The following is a 17,115-nucleotide window of genomic DNA, read 5'->3' as shown; positions in this document are numbered from 1 at the left end:
TTTCTACAAGCCCTCTGGTGGCTGAAAAGTCCGATGCGGGATGCACAAGACCTGTTACACTTGGGGCAAATGAACACTTGAGTAGGCTGGGCTTGTGCTGCTGCCCGCTCTTTGTCTTTGACGCTTCTGGCGTGAGGCCTCACTTCTTTCTGTCTCAAACTTCAGGCTGGCGGATTTGATGCTGGAACGCCAGCTGAGTCTATCTGTAGCTAGATGCTGCCATGACTGATGCTGAATGCCTGCAAGGGAGAGCTGTTTCTTCAGCTGGTCCTTATAGCGCTTTTTGGGGGCCCCTTGGTTTCGTCTCCCTTCCTTGAGCTCGCCAAAGAGAATTAATTTTGGCATTCATGTATCATCCATCCTGGCTACGTGGCCTGCCCAACAAAGCTGTTGTTTGAGTATAATAGACTCCATGCTGGGCAATTTGGCTCTGGTAAGGATGTCCTCATTTGAGACGCAGTCCTGCCACTTGATCCCGAAGATGTTTCGGAGACAACGCTGATGAAAGCGTTCCAGTAATCTGATCTGCTGGCGATACAGAACCCAGGTTTCAGCTCCATACAGAAGGGTAGGGACCACAATGGCTCTGTAGACCTGCACTTTTGTGGAAAGGCGCAGTGCATGATTCTGCCAGACTTTCTTTGAGAGTCGACCAAAAGAACTGCTGGCCTTGGCAAGGCGACTGTCTAGGTCCTTGGCAACAGATGCGTCATTTGAGATAACACTACCGAGATACGTGAAGTGCTCTACTGCATTCAGGCTGGTACCCTCGATGTTGATTTGGGGTGGGGTATATGCTGTATGGGGGACCGGTTGATATAGCACTTCTGTCTTTCTCAGGCTGATGGTGAGGCCGAATGCTCTTGCTGCTTCAGCAAAACAGTTGACAATGTGCTGCAAGGCTTGCTCCGTATGGGCGACGAGGGCGCAGTCATCTGCGAAGAGCAGCTCCATGATTAGCTGTTCTGTGATCTTAGTGTGGGACAGAAGGCGCCGCAAGTTAAACAGACTTCCGTCGGTTCTGAAGCGGATATAGATGCCGTCTGTCAAGTCTTCTTTGGCCTCACGAAGCATCATGCTGAAGAAGATGGAGAACAGAGTGGGCGCGAGGATGCAACCTTGTTTGACGCCATTTGAGATGTGGAAGCTGCCGGACAGAGTCCCGTTGTACTTCACTTGTCCCATCTGGCCTTCATGCAGCTGGCGGATGATGGTGAGGAGCTTTGGAGGGCAGCCAAGGCGTGCAAGAATCTTCCACAATCCCTCACTACTGATCGTGTCAAAAGCCTTGGTTAGGTCTATGAAGGCTGCATAAAGGGCTATGTTTTGTTCTCTGCACTTCTCCTGGATCTGTCTCAGGACGAAGATCATGTCGGTGGTTCCCCTGTTGGCCCGAAATCCGCACTGACTCTCGGGAGAATTTTCATGCGCTATGGTAGGGGTAAGCCTGTTGAGCAGCACTCGAGCCAAAATCTTACCTGCTATTGAGAGGAGAGTGATGCCCCGGTAATTAGAACAGTCGGACTTGTCGCCCTTGTTCTTGTACAGGGAGACAATGACCGCATCCCGAAGGTCATGTGGAACCATTTCCTTTTCCCAGCAACTGGAGAAGAGAATCTGAAGCTTGTCGAGGACTGCCTCACCTCCATTTTGGTACACCTCTGCTGGGATGCCATCTATGCCAGGAGACTTCCCTGGATTCAGCTGCGTGGTGGCCTTTCGGATCTCTTCAAGTGTTGGGGGGGTCATCAAGTTCCCATTTCACCTCCACCTGGGGAATCTTCTCGATTGATGACTCTTGCACAGTGCGCTTGTCACTGAAGAGGTTTTCAAAGTGTTCTGACCAATGCTGCATAATGGTTTCCTTGTCCGTCAGAAGGGTGGAGCCATCTGAGGAGCGCAGGGGTGCTTGCACTTGATGTGCTGGCCCATGGATGGTCTTAAGGGCTTCATAAAAGGAGCGCATGTCTCCGGCATGTTGTTGTGTCTTCTCCGCAAAAGCTAGCCACCAGTCATTCTGCAGTATGCAGAGCTTGCTTTGCAGTGTGGAGCAGGCATTTCTGTAAGCTGTCTTGGCAGAGTGGTCATCAGGTTTAGCTAAAAAAGTCTTGTGGCATGCACGTTTCTTTTCTAGTAGTTCCTGGATCTGTGCATCAGACTCATCAAACCAGTCTTTATTTTTCCTGGCTGAGAAGCCCACTACTTCTGCTGCCGTCTCCTGAAGGATGGTCTTAACAATTAATTAACTTAATGGAAACACACCTGTCGATGGCGAACTTGCACGCATGCATTAAGAACCCATGCCAGAGACATTCTGACTCCCGTTCCCGCAACCCACATTTAGATAATATTTTAGAACGACACTTACCACTCTTCCTCTTATACTGAGTTACGATGCAGTAGGACACAATGTAGAGGACTGCAAACAGGAGGAAGCAAATCTGCAACAACGATAAAAAGCCACATAATGTACTAGAGACAGCAACTTCAACACCAAACACTGAGCAATTCTGAACACATTCAAAACTTCAGAGTATCAAACAAGGTTTAGCATTTTTGTTAACCAACTTTTCATTGACAATAGCTGCAGTACCGGGTTCTGACAGTACACCATGTCCAAAATTCAAGAAATCAAGTTTTCAAAAGGATCAAATCCATGGTCATTTCAAACATTTTGTACTGGTTCTAAGTTTCTAAAGTGACAAATCCAGCAAACACTGATGATTTAGCAGTACAGGTGTAATAAAACAGGGATTGTAATATGTTATATAATCATGATATTTAAGAAAATTGGTTTACAAGCATTTCTACTGAATTCTAGATTTATATGTGGTAAAACATGCAAATCTGTTTTCTAAGGTTTTTTTCATCATGTCCCACTTCTATGTGGGGCTGATGCCAATTTCACCGTGCTTAAATAATTTATTTCTCGAGGACATTTTTTGCATTACAAGCTAAATTATATAACGATAAGACACTGGATTTTTAGCAAGCAGCAGAACTGGATATCACAACAAAAATCACCATTTTGGGTTTTTTTTTGGTTTTTTTTTGTGTTGGGGGGGGGAATCACTGAGAATTAAGCATTTTTAGCATGATGAAATAAGTGATACAACCATTAACTGATTTTGGCATCAAACTGCAATTCAATAATGTCACAATGTCAATTGTTTCTTTTTTTTTTCAATATAATATTTTAGTTCATACTGACTGCTGAAATATGAAAAATAAACAATCATCAATAGAAAAGCCATCAATAACCAGTGGTTACAACATGGTCATATTAGCATACATGCTAATGCCAAGCAGTTCAACTCAAGACTAAAGCCATCAACCATAAATGCAAGCAACAGTCAGTTGAAACTTCAAGGTTTCATTCTTCAGCTAAAGGAAAACCCTGCATTTTAACAGAAAATGATGTATGTATGTGAAAAACAATAATAATTCAATCACTTCACTGCTTGAGCGATAGATATATTTACTGTCCCTGTTGGATTATGTGACAAATTTTCTAAAATAAGATTGAAAATATTATGAATGCAAGGGGAGACAAAACAACTTTTATTCATGAAACATATGAACCATTTTGTGAGCATATATATATATATATATATATATATATATATATATATATATATATATATATATATATATATATATATATATATATATATATATATATATATATATATATATATATATATATAAAATGGATGACATCAGTGTTTATCAAATTGTAAAACAACCAGGTGAATGGTCCAAGAAAAATGGTTCAGAAAGCACTAATGCAATAAATTAATTTGGATCTCCACATGCTCAAAACAAGCAGGATGTGCTTACAGGAAGATCACTTTCCACATTCCATCGTTCTACTGTGACAGCGACAGACGTAACTAATGTTAGAAGGTCCCACTCAGCACTTTGCTCCCTGTCAACATTTCACAAGTCATCATAACCAAGCTGTGAATATACGATGACTTGACCAGACACCAGCCACTTCAAAAAAACTGGTGTAAAAAGAACCATCAAGGCTCCTCATGCCACCTGACAAGTTGTCTATATGTTGTTACGTAGCACTGCACTACAGCAAAACAGGTTCTCTATCCACTAATGAAAAGAAATGTCATTACAGAGTGTGTGGTAACAGTGGCTCAAGTAAAGCTATGTCTCTGAAGGCGCACAAACAAGGTGCCCAGTTATGATAACACAAAGACACACCAGCTTTGGAAAAGATAAGATCATGGTGCAAACAAGATAAAACATCTCATTGCTACTTACATGTTCAATTTGTTTTATACTTGCTGTTAAGTGTTCAGCTCGTATTATCTTGCTATTATACATGTGAATAGACTGTGGAAATTTCTCAAACCCAAGTAAGATGAAGAAAAAAATTTAATAATAACAACAATAAAGCACACACAGTGTACAAATGAACAATCCAAACTTGTTTCTTTGCTAAATTAGCAAATTCATTCATTTATACATTTATCTACATGCCATACGATGTCTTTGTTAAAGAGCATAAGACAAAGTCTTTCAGCATGAAAGTACAGATTTTTAATGTGTGACAGCATCCTATATTGTAACTGAATCTCTGGTGTTCCTAACAAACCAAACCATGGGACATAATCTGGTAAAAATTCAGGGAGTTACGGATTATTGTAGTTGAGGATACACCTTCCGCAGTGCAAATAAATACACTGGGGGGCGCAATAGGGTCCCATCCAAGATGGCAGCCGCACTGATACGTCAACTTCAATAGGCAGCAGCAGTCCATGAGGCGTCTACACATATAATGTTTATGATCGGGACTGCCAAACATCTCTGACCAGTGGTGTCATGACTCCATAAACATTTCCAGGAGTCTCTCCATCACAAAGGAAACACAAATGCTAAGATCTTAAAAAACAATTCCAAAATCAGAAATACGTTTGTGATAAAATGGGGGGGGGGGGGGGAATCTGATTTGGTGTTGTAACTTTTCTGTTCCAAATGCATTAAAAAGGAGGACTGTGTTAAAAGAAAACTCTAAATCTAGACTCAACTCTCCCAAGTGCCTTTGGAAAACCGTAGCTGAACTTCCACATTTAAGAAAATCCTTTTCTATTCCTCTCCACCATGAAGCTGTGCAACTGGTGATTTAACAGACTAAAAATGCACTGTGTACAAGCGCTTCAATCACAGCGACAGAAGCAATCAAGGTTGACTGATGGTAACTCCTTCAGAGTTGTCATGAGTCTTTGTGGCTTCTCTCACTAGTTTTCTTCTTGCAGTGTCACTCTGTTTTTGAGAACTGCAAACAGATTTACCACACAGTAAATCGGTTTATTTTTCTTAGTGACTGGTGTAAATGAAGTCCAAAACATAGTCAAAACAAGGAAATGTTAATCTATCATCTAACGACATGTAAAAGAAAGTTTTTGTAAAAGTCATTTAGTTACATTATACAGTGATGAAAGTGGGCCATGGGGGGGGGGGGGGGTGAACTGAAATCTCAGAAGCATTCTGGTGCATTTTCAGGTCTATCCCCCCCCCCCCACAACAAATCTCCAAAATTTTTTGTTGGGTCAGGTCAATTTTTCCACCCCTAATTCTTTTCTCATTACTTGTATTGTGCTGCCAGCCTTTAATCCAAAAAACATACACTGTGGTTCAGAAAAGTATACAGTAAATGACAATTCAAAGAACTCAAGAATAATAATTCCCAGTATCAATCCAAATCAATCATCATAGTACAGAAACAGCATTAGTGAAGGTTACAAATTATCTTCTTATGGCCTCGGACAGTGGACTCATCTCTGTGCTTGTTCTGTTAGACCTCAGTGCTGCTTTTGATACTGTTGACCATAAAATTTTATTACAGAGATTAGAGCATGCCATAGGTATTAAAGGCACTGCGCTGCGGTGGTTTGAATCATATTTATCTAACAGATTACAATTTGTTCATGTAAATGGAGAATCTTCTTCACAGACTAAAGTTAATTATGGAGTTCCACAAGGTTCTGTGCTAGGACCAATTTTATTCACTTTATACATGCTTCCCTTAGGCAGTATTATTAGACAGTATTGCTTAAATTTTCATTGTTACGCAGATGATACCCAGCTTTATCTATCCATGAAGCCAGAGGACACACACCAATTAGCTAAACTGCAGGATTGTCTTACAGACATAAAGACATGGATGACCTCTAATTTCCTGCTTTTAAACTCAGATAAAACTGAAGTTATTGTACTTGGCCCCACAAATCTTAGAAACATGGTGTCTAACCAGATCCTTACTCTGGATGGCATTACCCTGACCTCTAGTAATACTGTGAGAAATCTTGGAGTCATTTTTGATCAGGATATGTCATTCAAAGCGCATATTAAACAAATATGTAGGACTGCTTTTTTGCATTTACGCAATATCTCTAAAATCAGAAAGGTCTTGTCTCAGAGTGATGCTGAAAAACTAATTCATGCATTTATTTCCTCTAGGCTGGACTATTGTAATTCATTATTATCAGGTTGTCCTAAAAGTTCCCTAAAAAGCCTTCAGTTAATTCAAAATGCTGCAGCTAGAGTACTGACGGGGACTAGAAGGAGAGAGCATATCTCACCCATATTGGCCTCTCTTCATTGGCTTCCTGTTAATTCTAGAATAGAATTAAAATTCTTCTTCTTACTTATAAGGTTTTGAATAATCAGGTCCCATCTTATCTTAGGGACCTCGTAGTACCATATCACACCAATAGAGCGCTTCGCTCTCAGACTGCAGGCTTACTTGTAGTTCCTAGGGTTTGTAAGAGTAGAATGGGAGGCAGAGCCTTCAGCTTTCAGGCTCCTCTCCTGTGGAACCAGCTCCCAATTCAGATCAGGGAGACAGACACCCTCTCTACTTTTAAGATTAGGCTTAAAACTTTCCTTTTTGCTAAAGCTTATAGTTAGGGCTGGATCAGGTGACCCTGAACCATCCCTTAGTTATGCTGCTATAGACGTAGACGGCTGGGGGGTTCCACTGCACCACTCTGCATTTAATCATTAGTGATCGATCTCTGCTCCCCTCCACAGCACATCTTTTTCCTGGTTCTCTCCCTCAGCCCCAACCAGTCCCAGCAGAAGACTGCCCCTCCCTGAGCCTGGTTCTGCTGGAGGTTTCTTCCTGTTAAAAGGGAGTTTTTCCTTCCCACTGTAGCCAAGTGCTTGCTCACAGGGGGTCGTTTTGACCGTTGGGGTTTTACATAATTATTGTATGGCCTTGCCTTACAATATAAAGCGCCTTGGGGCAACTGTTTGTTGTGATTTGGCGCTATATAAAAATTGATTGATTGATTGATTGATTGATCAAACAATAGGAGCATTTATGGCACATTAATGCAAATGCATATACACACACATATATATATATATACACACACACATACACACATATATATATATACACACACACGCACACACGCACACACTTATTAATGGGTGATTCTATGGTAACGGAATTATGACGACAGGAAAATCTGGCCATATTTTAGCTCCCCATTAAAAATGTGCTGCGATTGTAACTCCGTTACCATAGAATCGCCCTAACAGTTTCACAACTACGGAATCATTTTGAAAATTATAATGCACTTAAGTCCAACTGAGATTCCCAAGCCACATCCCCAACATGTTAAATTTTGTTATTTTTCAAAATTTAATTTATTAAATTAAATTTTTATTTATATTTACTACTATAGTGGTAAATATAAATCCTTTTTGCACGTGGTGAAAATCTCCAACTTTTTTCAGTACTGTACCTTAAACACAGGTCAACCCAACCTGAACTACTTGGTGACATATGAGCAAATGTGAGGCAAAAATAAGTTTTAGATTGCTGATAGTGCTTGTGGCTCCCATAAAGTTCAGACAGTATCTAGCAATCTACCACTTACAGTTGTACACATGCAGTGGGTCAAAGGGTCAAGTACAAGTTTCAATCACATACAAGCCACCCTTTCTCCTAAGTCCTTACCTGAACCAGACATTCTTACCCAAACATTAACCACAAGCTGAAATAGGTGAATGTTCTTTTATTCAAATCAGCTTACAATGGGGGGTGGAGGAAGATAATCAACAAGTGGTACATAAAATTTTAAAGACAGCAGCAATCAAGAATTGAACTACATGCCGAATGGTTAATTTGAAGACCAGTCTACCACTAAATTATATCAGCAACACTATTAAATGACTGCCTGCTGAATTTCGGTCATGACGACACAGACACACAGAAACAGTTTGTGCATGAGATATCTTCAATCAGCCAATACGTTCTGCACAAACACGACTGACTAAATTCCATTTCAATGTGCACATCTGTGATTGGCACTATAGGTATGTACAACCCCTGGCAATAATTATGGAATCACTGGCCTCGGAGGATGTTCATTCAGTTGTTTAATTTTGTAGAAAAAAAAGCAGATCACAGACATGACACAAAACTAAAGTCATTTCAAATGGGAACTTTCTGGCTTTAAGAATCACTATAAGAAATCAGGAAAAATAATTGTGGCAGTCAGTAACGGTTACTTTTTTAGACCAAGCAGAGGGAAAAAAATATGGACTCACTCAATTCTGAGGAATTAATTATGGAATCACCATGTAAATTTTCATCCCCAAAACTAACACCTGCATCAAATCAGATCTGCTCATTAGTCTGCATCTAAAAAAGGAGTGATCACACCTTGGGGAGCTGTTGCACCAAGTGGACTGAAATGAATTATGGCTCCAACATGAGAGATGTCAATTGAAACAAAGGAGAGGATTATCAAACTCTTAAAAGAGGGTAAATCATCACGCAATGTTGCAAAAGATGTTGGTTGTTCACAGTCAGCTGTGCCTAAACTCTGGACCAAATACAAACAACATGGGAAGGTTGCTGAAGGCAAACATACTGGTAGACCAAGGAAGACATCAAAGCATCAAGACAGAAAATTTAAAGCAATATGTCTCAAAAATCGAAAATGCACAACAAAACAAATGAGGAACAAATGGGAGGAAACTGGAGTCAACGTCTGTGACCGAACTGTAAGAAACCGCCTAAAGGAAATGGGATTTACATACAGAAAAGCTAAACGAAAGCCATCATTAACACCTAAACAGAAAAAAACAAGGTTACAATGGGCTAAGGAAAAGCAATCGTGGACTGTGGATGACTGGATGAAAGCCATATTCAGTGATGAATTTCGAATCTGCATTGGGCAAGGTGATGATGCTGGAACTTTTGTTTGGTGCCGTTCCAATGAGATTTATAAAGATGACTGCCTGAAGAGAACATGTAAATTTCCACAGTCACTGATGATATGGGGCTGCATGTCAGGTAAAGGCACTGGGAAGATGGCTGTCATTACATCATCAATAAATGCACAAGTGTACGTTGATATTTTGGACACTTTTCTTATCCCATCAATTGAAAGGATGTTTGGGGATGATGAAATCATTTTTCAAGATGATAATGCATCTTGCCATAGAGCGAAAACTGTGAAAACATTCCTTGCAAAAAGACACATAGGGTTAATGTCATGGCCTGCAAATAGTCCGGATCTTAACCCAATTGAAAATCTCTGGTGGAAGTTGAAGAAAATGTTCCATGACAAGGCTCCAACCTGCAAAACTGATCTGGCAACAGCAATCAGAGAAAGTTGGAGCCAGATTGATGAAGAGTACTGTTTGTCACTCATTAAGTCCATGCCTCAGAGACTGCAAGCTGTTATAAAAGCCAGAGGTGGTGCAACAAAATACTAGTGATGTGTTGGAGCGTTCTTTTGTTTTTCATGATACCATAATTTTTTCCTCAGAATTGAGTGATTCCATTTTTTTTTTTTTCCTCTGCTTGGTCTAAAAAAGTCACTGTTACTGACTGCCACAATTTTTTTTCCTGATTTCTTATAGTGTTTCTTAAAGCCAGAAAGTTGCCATTTGAAATGACTTTAGTTTTGTGTCATGTCTGTGATCTGCTTTTTTTCTACAAAATTAAACAACTGAATGAACATCCTCCGAGGCCGGTGATTCCATAATTTTTGCCAGGGGTTGTATTACATTTGCTATTCCATTCGATTCATAGTGTCTAACAACCTACAACAGTGTAGTTCAGTGTTCAGCAATTCAGCAGACATTTAGATGAACGTCGTACATCAATGGCGAACCCAATGTTCAAAATGAGCCCCACCCCAGAGCCAGATTAACATGAAATGAAAAGAAATCAAAAGACCTGTGACAATGTGAGGGAACAAAATACTTGTGCTTTTGTTGGGATGTGATCAGCCTTTAGACACTTAGCTTTTCTGATTCCAAATAGTTATTCAGTAGCCCAAAAAAGTTTTCCTTCCCCATAGTAAACTGTCATGATAACAACGAATTAGGATGTATTTCCTTGCAATATTTCTAACACAAACACTGATGGGCTTTGTGGCCATCAGACACAGGCTTTGGAAATGAGAGAAACTGACACAGCAACTTCAACCATACCCACATCTAATTTTCATCAAGCATGTGAGAACATTACTCTCTGCAACACACACACACACACACACACACACACACACACACACACACACACACGTCCAGCAGGTGGCAGACATTAGCACCAGACTTCAACCACTTTATTCTCATCATATAACCTGTTAAGTTAGAAATCTACAAGCTAAAAAGGTATTATTTCTTTTAAGTTATCATGTTAAACTGGAGGGCATGGACATATGTCCATCTATCTCTGTCTGTCCACTCACTATATTTTACAGGGTACATGCTTGCGCATTGGCAGCATAATGGCTTGGAGCACTGTGGACTCAGAGCAAGAGGGTCTCAGGATTGTTTCCTTCCTGGTCCTTTCTGTGTGAAGTTTGCATATTTTCAAGTGTGTCTGCATGAGCTCTCTCCTGGAGCTCCAATTTTGTCCCACTTCCAAAGACATACAGGTTAAGTGAACTGGAAACTTTAAATTGACCGAAGGCATCAGTGGGAGCGTGCAGGTGTTTGTCTATAGACACATCGGCCCTGCGACAGACTGACAGCCTGTCCAGGGTGTTTCAATAAAATGACTTTTATAGAAACCCAACAATCCCCACCACCACCCCATCCCCCAACACACACACACACACACACCTGTAACCCTTAATGGGAATAATAATAAAACAGTGGACATGAGACCGCAGCTCCAACACCACAAGAAGAGTTTGAAACTTGACAGTTTGTGGATTATTTCAAAACATTTTTTAACTTGCGTATCTTGCCATGCTAGGCCCTTAATGTGTGTTCAATCGTTTTAACATAACAAAATACATGCCACCACAAAATAATGTGAAACCGGGGTGAATAATCATGTCTGCTGCACTTAAACCTGTTAGTCTCCACTATAGGCACATTTCAACTAATTGCCACTGTGAGCCTGGCTGTATGGCCTTGTTGACAAACTGAAAACACTGAGCAATAATACGGACAAGAAATTTTAAAAGATAACGTCAATTAAGGTAAATAGGTCCCATATCAGCAAATAATACTGATGTAAAATACTGAGAAAAACAATATTGACACAAAAAGTGCCAAGTAATGCTGAGACAATGCAATTAATCAGCTGACTTACAGTTCTATTTATTTGTCTAAAATTATTCACACACAGTTTACGGACCATTCATAGACACGGACCATTCATAAACAAAAAATAAAAAGACCATTCACAGATACAAAAAAAAGATCATTCACAGACATATGAAGAATCAGTCATTATTTAATAAAACACAGCACTGTCACAGGCGATGGCCAGGTGATGACTGTGGACTGGTTTATGGCAGGTGATGCAGGGACATTCCATGGCAGCACATTTAATCCATTGTAACTGTGAATACTAAACTGATTTTCACACTTTTTTTTTCTGCAAACACTTCACATGTAGCTATGATACAAATGGTTTGTCGTATTTTAATATTCATATTGGGATTAACAGTAATAGAATATTCTGATATAGCCTAGACTGTAGACAGGTATTTTGCAAACACTGTAAACATACACATTATACATATACACACTAATATATGATAATGACGACAGATAGTAGTCAACTATTTTAGTAATTTGAAAAGACAATATATGATATGGCTATAAATATATATATATATATATATATATATATATATATATATATATATACACGAGGGCTGTCCGTAAAGTATAGGTCCTTTTTATTTTTTTCAAAAACTATATGGATTTCATTCATATGTTTTTACGTCAGACATATATATATATATGTATATATATATATATAAACAAAATACTGACTAACGAATACATTATATTTCTATATAAAACATAACAATAGATATGTCATAACACGTTTTCTCTCAGAAGTATGATTTGACTTCGTTCAGTAAGTCTGTCTATGAATTTTGCACTTTGTGTCTATGAATGGTCTTTTTTTTTGTTTTGTTTTGTCTATGAATGGTCCGTATCTATGACTCATCCGGTTACCTTCACACATCACCGTGATTTTTGGCAAAAGAAATGTACATTGATTATTTTAATTAACACTGAATTAAGAATATTCTGCGCGTTCTTTATTAAACTCTAAACCAAACCTGGTTAATAACGACAGAGGATATAAAGAATAAATGTGCTAAATATGCCACACACAAAAAAACACCTGGGTTTAAAACGTTCTGCGATCCTAAAACAGCTGAAGCTAGAAGCTAACGCTAGCTAACACGAACGCTGCTGTGCAGAGATGTTAGCGAGCTAGCAAAAGCAAGCAGCTCTTCCTCTGCAGGTTACTTACGATGTACTCTCGAACTTGGCTGTGAAAATTTTGTTCTCTGATAGTAACATTGTCTTCTTCCATTCTTCATATTGCATATACAAAAAAACTATCTCCAAACTCGCTACATACTAGCTCTTCATAAACACCACCAATAACTTCAACTTCTCCCCTCGACGTTAAACCGCTCTGAGTGGTTAAAAAACGCTCATTGCGTAAAAGAAAAAAAAAAACCGCCCCAAAATAAACTGCGTCATCATCACGCACCGGTTTGGGCGTGCACCGGAAGAAAATATCACGAAACGAAGATTGTGAACCATTGAACCATTCAACCATATGAAACAATTTAGCCTAAAAGCTTCATGAGCCGTGGTTGTTTGCCGCCGTCTTCTGGTTAAAATCTCGTATTACAAGTATAAAAAATAACTTTCCTGGAAATTATGATAAAATTATAAATTTCATGTTTTATTACATTGTATAAAAAATTAACATTTTAAATTTAAAATGCATTTTCAAAAAAAAATATTATTATTTAATCTGCCTTAGACTAATTTATTAATTTGCAGATAATTTGTCACAGCCCGTGCCTGGCCGTAATACAACCCCTGGCAAAAATTATGGAATCACCGGCCTCGGAGGATGTTCATTCAGTTGTTTAATTTTGTAGAAAAAAAGCAGATTCACAGACATGACACAAAACTAAAGTAATTTCAAATGGCAACTTTCTGGCTTTAAGAAACACTATAAGAAATCAAGAAAAAAAATTGTGGCAGTCAGTAACGGTGACTTTTTTAGACCAAGCAGAGGGAAAAAAAAATATGGAATCACTCAATTTTGAGGAAAAAAATATGGAATCATGAAAAACAAAAGAACGCTCCAACACATCACTAGTATTTTGTTGCACCACCTCTGGCTTTTATAACAGCTTGCAGTCTCTGAGGCATGGACTTAATGAGTGACAAACAGTACTCTTCATCAATCTGGCTCCAACGTTCTCTGATTGCTGTTGCCAGATCAGCTTTGCAGGTTGGAGCCTTGTCATGGACCATTTTCTTCAACTTCCACCAAAGATTTTCAATTGGATTCTGATCCGGACTATTTGCAGGCCATGACATTGACCCTATGTATCTTTTTGCAAGGAATGTTTTCACAGTTATTGCTCTATGGCAAGATACATTATCATCTTGAAAAATCATTTCATCATCCCCAAACATCCTTTCGATTGATGGGATAAGAAAAGTGTCCAAAATATCAACATAACTTGTGCATTTATTGATGATGTAATGACAGCCATCTCCCCAGTGCCTTTACCTGACATGCAGCCCCATATCATCAATGACTGTGGAAATTTACATGTTCTCTTCAGGCAGTCATCTTTATAAATCTCATTGGAACGGCACCAAACAAAAGTTCCAGCATCATCACCTTGCCCAATGCAGATTCGAGATTCATCACTGAATATGACTTTCATCCAGTCATCCACAGTCCACGATTGCTTTTCCTTAGCCCATTGCAACCTTTTTTTTTCTGTTTAGGTGTTAATGATAGCTTTCGTTTAGCTTTTCTGTATGTAAATCCCATTTCCTTTAGGCGGTTTCTTACAGTTCAGTCACAGACATTGACTCCAGTTTCCTCCCATTCGTTCCTCATTTGTTTTGTTGTGCATTTTTGATTTTTGAGACATATTGCTTTAAGTTTTCTGTCTTGACGCTTTGATGTCTTCCTTGGTCTACCAGTATGTTTGCCTTTAACAACCTTCCCATGTTGTTTGTATTTGGTCCAGAGTTTAGACATAGCTGACTGTGAACAACCAACATCTTTTGCAACATTGCATGATGATTTACCCTCTTTTAAGAGTTTGATAATCCTCTCCTTTGTTTCAACTGACATCTCTCGTGTTGGAGCCATGATTTATGTCAGTCCACTTGGTGCAACAGCTCTCCAAGGTGTGATCACTCCTTTTTAGATGCAGACTAACGAGCAGATCTGATTTGATGCAGGTGTTAGTTTTGGGGATGAAAATTTACAGGGTGATTCCATAATTTATTCCTCAGAATTGAGTGATTCCATATTTTTTTTCCCTCTGCTTGGTCTAAAAAAGTAACCGTTACTGACTGCCACAATTTTTTTTCCTGATTTCTTATAGTGTTTCTTAAAGCCAGAAAGTTGCCATTTGAAATGACTTTAGTTTTGTATCATGTCTGTAATCTGCTTTTTTTTTTTACAAAATTAAACAACTGAATGAACATCCTCTGAGGCCGGTGATTCCATAATTATTGCCAGGGGTTGTAAACGGACTGGAGACCAAGCATGGCCATCTGGCCCCATGTTTAGCAGCCATGGTTGAAGAAGAAGGAAATGTCTGAAGAAATCTGCTTCTGGTCAAAATGATAAAATATAAATAATAATAATAAATATTTTCTCTGGGGTTCTGTGGATGTGTATCCATTTTATTTGAGTGTTAAAACATACCTTCTGACAAACATTCCAAAAAAAATTGCTTACATCTCTGATTTAGTATATTTCTGTGCAGAAACAGTCTATTTGCATTTGTGTCCTACTTCAGTCGCCTGTCAGTACTAAGTGTGACGGGGCCCTTACCGTTATTCAGCTGCCACTGAGGTGTCACTACCTGCCAGTGCCACTAGAGGAATCCTGCCATCTCTTGTTCCTTCTTTAAAGAGTTGATACCAAAGGAGGTTTTTGTTTTGTTTTGTTTTGTTTGTACTGTGTCGAGATGCGGGAACAGCTGAGGAGGCGGTGTGGAGCGGTGATGCCAGGAAGTGGTGTACGAGATAGGAGCAAGGTGGAGCTGGGCGATGGAGGTGCAGAAGAAACAACAGTGTAGACTGGTACATGGTAACGCAGAAACATAAAAAGCAAAAAAGCTATAGTAGTCTATCTGATGGTGATACAGATTATGACGATGACAGCAGAGTAATGCGAGGCAAAGAGGAACCACAGGTAAAGCTGCAGTTTGTTTCTCCTGACTCAATCAACCTGTTAAAAGTACAACCCCAATTCCAATGAAGTTGGGATGTTGTGTAAAATGTAAATAAAAACAGAATACAATGATTTTCAAATCCTCTTCAACCTATATGCATATTCAATTGAATACTCCACAAAGACAAAATATTTAATGTTCAAGCTGGGACAGTGGTATGTTCACCACTGTGTTACATCACCTTTCCTTCTAACAACACTCAATAAGCATTTGGGAACTGAGGACACTAACTGTTGAAGCTTTGTAGGTGGAATTCTTTCCCATTCTTGCTTGATATACGACTTCAGTTGTTCAACAGTCCGGGGTCTCTGTTGTCGTATTTTGCGCTTCATAATGCTCCACATATTTTCAATGGGTGACAGGTCTGGACTGCAGACGAACCAGTCTAGTACCTGCACTCTTTTACTGCAAAGCCCCACAGTTGTAGCACGTGCAGAATGTGGCTTGGCATTGTCTTACTGAAATAAGCAGGGACGTCCCTGAAAAAGACATTACGTGGATGGCAGCATGTGTTGCTCCAAAACCTGGAAGTACCTTTCAGCATTGATGGTGCCATCACAGATGTGGAAGTTGCCCATGCCATGGGCACTAAACACATTCCCATACTATCACTATCAGATGCTGGCTTTTGAACTTTGCGCTGGTAACAATCTGGATGGTTTATTTCCTCTTTTGTCCAGAGGACACAACGTCCATGATTTCCAAAAACAATTTGAAATGTGGACTCGTTGTGTGGGCCACCAGAAGAGGAGGTACTGCTGGCCCACCACCAGAGGGCGCCCTGCCTGAAGTGCGGGCTTCAGGCACAAGAGGGCACTGCCGCCACGGACACAGCCGGGGGTGACAGCTGTCACTCATTATCTCATGACAGCTGTCACCCATCTACACTTCATCATACTACTCCATAAAACCCGGACGTCATCTTCACCTCATTGCCGAGATATCATCTACCTGTGAAGGTAATATTCTCTGCTGTGTCTGAACTTAACACTGACTTTATAGTCTGAACTTCTTTGCAGCTGTTTTCCTGTGGGTGTTGCCTTATCTGTGGGATTGGCGTTTTGGTGTGATCAGCGACGGCTTCGCTTCACACCCCAACCAGATAAGTGGTCAGACAGGAGCTGCATGAGTGTGTGATTAGAGGTGGAGGTGACTTTCCACCTTCTGACTGTATTTTTTACTGGGTGTGCACACCCACATCTCACTGTTTGTGCTCCTCGCCAGCAGTACCAGATCCGACAGTCGGGGACGGTGATCACCTGGGAATTCGGGACTTGGTGGCTCCAGTATTCACCAGGTTCGGTGGTGGCGGAAATCGTGTGGTTCCGGCTCTTCTCAGGACAGATGTCTTCTA

At 39.9% G+C, this 17,115-nt stretch overlaps 1 protein-coding gene across 4 annotated transcripts in view; it reads right to left on the bottom strand.

The window, feature by feature from the left end:
- Nucleotides 1-15,784, bottom strand: part of lmbr1 (limb development membrane protein 1) — a 142,311-nt gene extending 126,527 nt beyond the window's left edge. The window contains exons 1-3 of one of the 4 annotated variants that reach the window (XM_034168273.1): nt 15,774-15,784; nt 12,779-12,915; nt 2,369-2,441 (exon numbers count right to left, since the gene is read on the bottom strand). In XM_034168273.1, the coding sequence (XP_034024164.1) occupies nt 2,369-2,441; nt 12,779-12,841 (136 nt within the window). In that variant the 5' untranslated portion in view covers nt 12,842-12,915; nt 15,774-15,784. Of the gene's footprint in view, nt 1-2,368; nt 2,442-12,778; nt 12,980-15,773 lie in introns of those variants that run through there. The other 3 variants (XM_034168287.1, XM_034168264.1, XM_034168277.1) reach the window with 3 other exon arrangements.
- Nucleotides 15,785-17,115: the final 1,331 nt, after the last annotated feature.

This window comes from Thalassophryne amazonica, chromosome 1 (genome assembly GCF_902500255.1).
Source record: "Thalassophryne amazonica chromosome 1, fThaAma1.1, whole genome shotgun sequence".
NCBI classification, from domain to species: domain Eukaryota; kingdom Metazoa; phylum Chordata; class Actinopteri; order Batrachoidiformes; family Batrachoididae; genus Thalassophryne; species Thalassophryne amazonica.
The sequence above is the reverse complement of the archived record's forward strand: the minus strand, read 5'-3'. Positions and strand labels throughout refer to the sequence as shown.